The sequence below is a fragment of the Morone saxatilis genome, unplaced genomic scaffold (assembly GCF_004916995.1).
Source record: "Morone saxatilis isolate NCDOM2014 unplaced genomic scaffold, NCSU_SB_2.0 Contig21, whole genome shotgun sequence".
NCBI lineage: Eukaryota > Metazoa > Chordata > Actinopteri > Moronidae > Morone > Morone saxatilis.
The window spans coordinates 13,205,377-13,209,298 of record NW_023339774.1 but is presented as its reverse complement, the minus strand read 5'-3'; the positions used below and the strand labels follow the sequence as shown (position 1 = coordinate 13,209,298).

Here is a 3,922-nt window from a genome sequence, read left to right as displayed (position 1 = left end):
GGCAAAGGAGGAGAGACCATCAAACAACTGCAGGTCTGAGAGTAGACCGCACTGAATGAGTAGCAGTTACAGTAAAATTATGTATTTGACAACCTTTTCATTTTGGTTCTTTCTAACATTTCACTCTGCACCATTGTAGAGATTATGGACGGGCAGCTAAACGCAGCTTAACAATAGTCTCTGTTGAGGAGCAGGTTTAATTAAGTGCAGTGCATAAGCGTGGTTATTTAAAACGCATTCTTAGCAGTGACAAGTAAATTAAAAGTTAAGCTCTAAAAACCTGGGGAAGTGGAACTGGCTCTGAATTATTAAGAACCTTTTTCTTTTAATATTGCTTTATCTGTCGAGTTCAATCTGGTACTTTATATTTACATAATTATTGATTTTTAAATGTGTATCTGACACATTGGGACAACCGGTGTAGCCACTACATTTTACACATTATTACTAATCTTTTCTATTGTAACTAACCAGGAAACTGTCATGTTCCATAAAGTGGATCTAACTGTCATGAGAGTATGGTCCAGCTCTGGTCCGTCCCAACCTGGCTAACCGGGCCGAGCCAAATACAATAACTGATAGATGACAACAACTGGTTCACTGCCAGAACTTTTCTGTTCCACACATGAGTTTATTGGCTATTTTGACAGTAATTGTTTGGATCACAGGGCGTACCAAACCAAGGACATTGCATACTGAACACCAAACATTGCTGTTGTTGCTCTTTAAATAATATTTTGTTATATAAAATAACTGATTAGTGTGCACAGAGAATCTCATTGTACCTACCTGAGTGTTTTTTCACCAACAGAAATCTCACTTATTTCCACTTTTTCCTTTCAGCACAGTGGCATTGAAGAAGTGAGGTGTAATTTTCATTACACTACTATGTCATTAGTTATTCATTTTGAGCACCCACATAAAAACTGATGTATTTGCCTTTAGATTATGACTTTTTAAAAACTTAATCTGCTCAAATTGCATTTCCAATTTATTTTCATGACTCATTAATTAGATCAAAATTTTTGATTACTTTAAAATATCCGGTCACACCCTCCCTAAGTATTAACCTCCAGGTAGAAGTTGTCATGATTAAATAAAAATTAAAAAAAACCTGGTCTTTGAGATGTGGCAGAATTTCCACCTTTCAGAGTAAACAGTATTTTGGACCCCAGGTAACTCTCTGTGTGTTTCTGCTCCTGTCTGATTGTACCCCTGCAGGAGAGAACAGGAGTGCAGATGATAATGATTCAGGATGACCCCATGCCCACTGGAGCAGACAAGCCCCTGAGAATCACTGGGGATCCCCACAAAGTGCAGGTCGGTCTCCGAAGAGCTCAGTGTGTGCCGCTATCTTTTCAGTTTACACTCAATTTTACACATTTTATTCCTTCAGTCTTCCACTCAAACATTTGAAAACCTCTGTTTTTATTGAGAGAAGTTCAGTTTGACTTCCCATGCAGCATTCTTTGTTTAAATGATGTTTTTTCATAAAGATTTTGATGTCTTTTTTTTTTTTTTTTATATAGCAAGCTCGTGAACTTGTGGTGAAGCTCATCCGAGACAAGGACCAAGGAGACTTCAGGGTTGGCAGGGCAGACTTTGGATCCAAAATGGGAGGAAGCAGTCTAGATGTAAGAGCTTTTTTTCTGCTTTTCAAGTGTTCGACAGCTAAGCTAATAGGATTTAATAATTTACATTAGAGATTTTTTTAAAATTCCTTTCTGAATTCATCTCTCTGTCCTTCTCATCCAGGTTGTTGTGCCCAGATTTGCTGTCGGCATCATCATCGGCAGGAACGGAGAGATGATCAAGAAGATTCAGAATGATGCAGGGGTCAGGATCCAGTTCAAACAAGGTGATGAGATAAAACAAGACCTACGGCATTGTCGCGTTCCTTCATCTAGTGTTGTGGTCGTGATATTAAGATGCAGAACTATAATCAAAATGTACGCTGTGGGTAACGTTGGATGCCTGTTAACGCCTTGCATCATGTATACATTTTAATCTTTGACACGTTTCAAACACTTTTTTATTTTTATGTCTGAGTACATTTTCAGGCTCAGTTTGTATTGAAACAGACGGCACACCTGGAAGTCATCCATCGGTGCACAAAAGACATTCTGTAGTCGGTTTGGAAATAGGGACACGTTTGATCAAGACTTTCTCATCTGGCCTGTCTTGGTGGGAGTCTGACAGGCACTCTACATTAGGAAAAATGTAGAGCAACTGAGCTTCAGGCAGAGCTTCACAATCATCAGAATTCATGGACAGAGTGATTTTTGTTCCAGTCAGATCATCCAAAACATTTTTTCCTACTTATTCACAACTCACTTGAGCTGTGCAATCCAAATCCTACAAAACCTTACTGCTTTTACTCAATGACTTATTTAAGGCACTCACAAGTAAGTATGTTTACAGTTTGAGTATCTAAAGACCTTCTGTGTCCCTTGTATTTGTTGCCCAGATGATGGAGTCAGTCCTGACCGAGTTGCTCAGGTGATGGGCCAGCCAGACCACTGCCACCACGCGGTCCACCTCATCAATGAACTGGTTCAAACTGCTCAGGTATGTGCATCTGCTCTGACCTTTCTGTTTACTTCTGTCTATTTCATTTGTGTTTAGCTGGAATACATGGCAGTGATTAGTGATGCCAAGACACATCATGATAATACTCAGGATAGAAGGGCAATTACATCTTACAACTGTCAACTTGAACAAGTTTCTTACAGGGTTTTATTAATAACATGAACAATAGAAAAACTCTAAAGAGGCAAAATAAAAAAAGGTCACTGCCATTTGTGTCAAAATTCCTTCTATTGTATTTATCCTGGTTCCTTTCCCTTAGGAGCGAGACGGGTTTGGAGGTATAATAGGACGTCGAGGGCGAGGTGACTGTAACATGGGAGGACCAGGAGGACTGCAGGAGGTGACATATGCAGTACCTGCTGACAAGTGTGGACTTGTGATTGGCAAAGGTAAAGAACTTGTTTTTATTAGAGATTTAGACACCTGTGGACACTGCTTTGGTCGTGCTATGACATATCTTGTTGCTAGCTCGTATTTAAGTTTCTTGGAAGTGTGTGTGTGTGTTTGTCTGGTTTAATCAGTGTCTCACTGTGAGGTCGTATCCCACAACTTGCAGTCTCGAAATAAATAATAGAGTTCATCAATATGAATGGTCTTAATAAGAGTATATCCAACTCAACAGATTGCCTTTTCCCTTTTTTAAAAATTGAATGCCATTTGGTGTTCTGCCCCTGCGTGAAACTGATGAGAAGAGGGGGTGAGTGACCACCCTCCTATTCTCCCTCCAGGGCTCATGTATACAGCACAAGTGGCATTCATTGGCTTCACTAAGGGCTTAATGACGGGGATAATGCGTGTAATGTGACATTAATTGTTAAAGGTGCATAATAACAGCCCTCAATCATGTGGAAGGCTGCCTGGCATCTAATGAGGGTCTTTCAGCCCAATAGAGTGCAGCGAGGGAATGAATAGAAGGAATTAGCTTATTGGCTATTCATGCCCACTCTATTGCCAGCTATTTAAAAGTCATTGACCATTGCATTGGAAAGAGCTGTGTGTGTGTGTGTGTGTGTGTGTGTGTGTGTAGTATGTGTGCATGCAGGTTGCCTTGGCGTCTGTGTGTGTGCGTGCAGTGGTGGGCGGGGTCGGAGGGGGCCTCTTTACCTAAGATAAAAACATGGCAATAGAAATGTCAAGTGGCTTTTGTGCATGTAGTGGGGCGAGGGAAACAAATAAACCTGGGCGTTGCGTCCCCCTCTCTGTGCATTAGCATATGAAGTGGGCCAATATGGTGGAGATGGCGGTGGGTCTGGGTGCTGTCAGCCGTCCCTTAAAGGGTGTGGTGATTAATATCTTTACGATGCCATATGCAGCCCATTGCCCCTCTGTTTTG

The 3,922-nt window shown here is 40.9% G+C and overlaps 1 protein-coding gene across 1 annotated transcript in view; it reads left to right on the top strand.

Annotated features, from left to right (window-relative positions):
* fubp3 (far upstream element (FUSE) binding protein 3) overlaps window positions 1-3,922 on the top strand; it is a gene marked incomplete in the record, with an annotated part of 22,908 nt that overhangs the window by 11,449 nt on the left and 7,537 nt on the right. Inside the window, 6 exon segments of the mRNA XM_035668323.1 lie at window positions 3-33; window positions 1,222-1,320; window positions 1,530-1,634; window positions 1,756-1,858; window positions 2,468-2,568; window positions 2,849-2,978. Of these exon segments, the coding sequence (XP_035524216.1) occupies window positions 3-33; window positions 1,222-1,320; window positions 1,530-1,634; window positions 1,756-1,858; window positions 2,468-2,568; window positions 2,849-2,978 (569 nt within the window).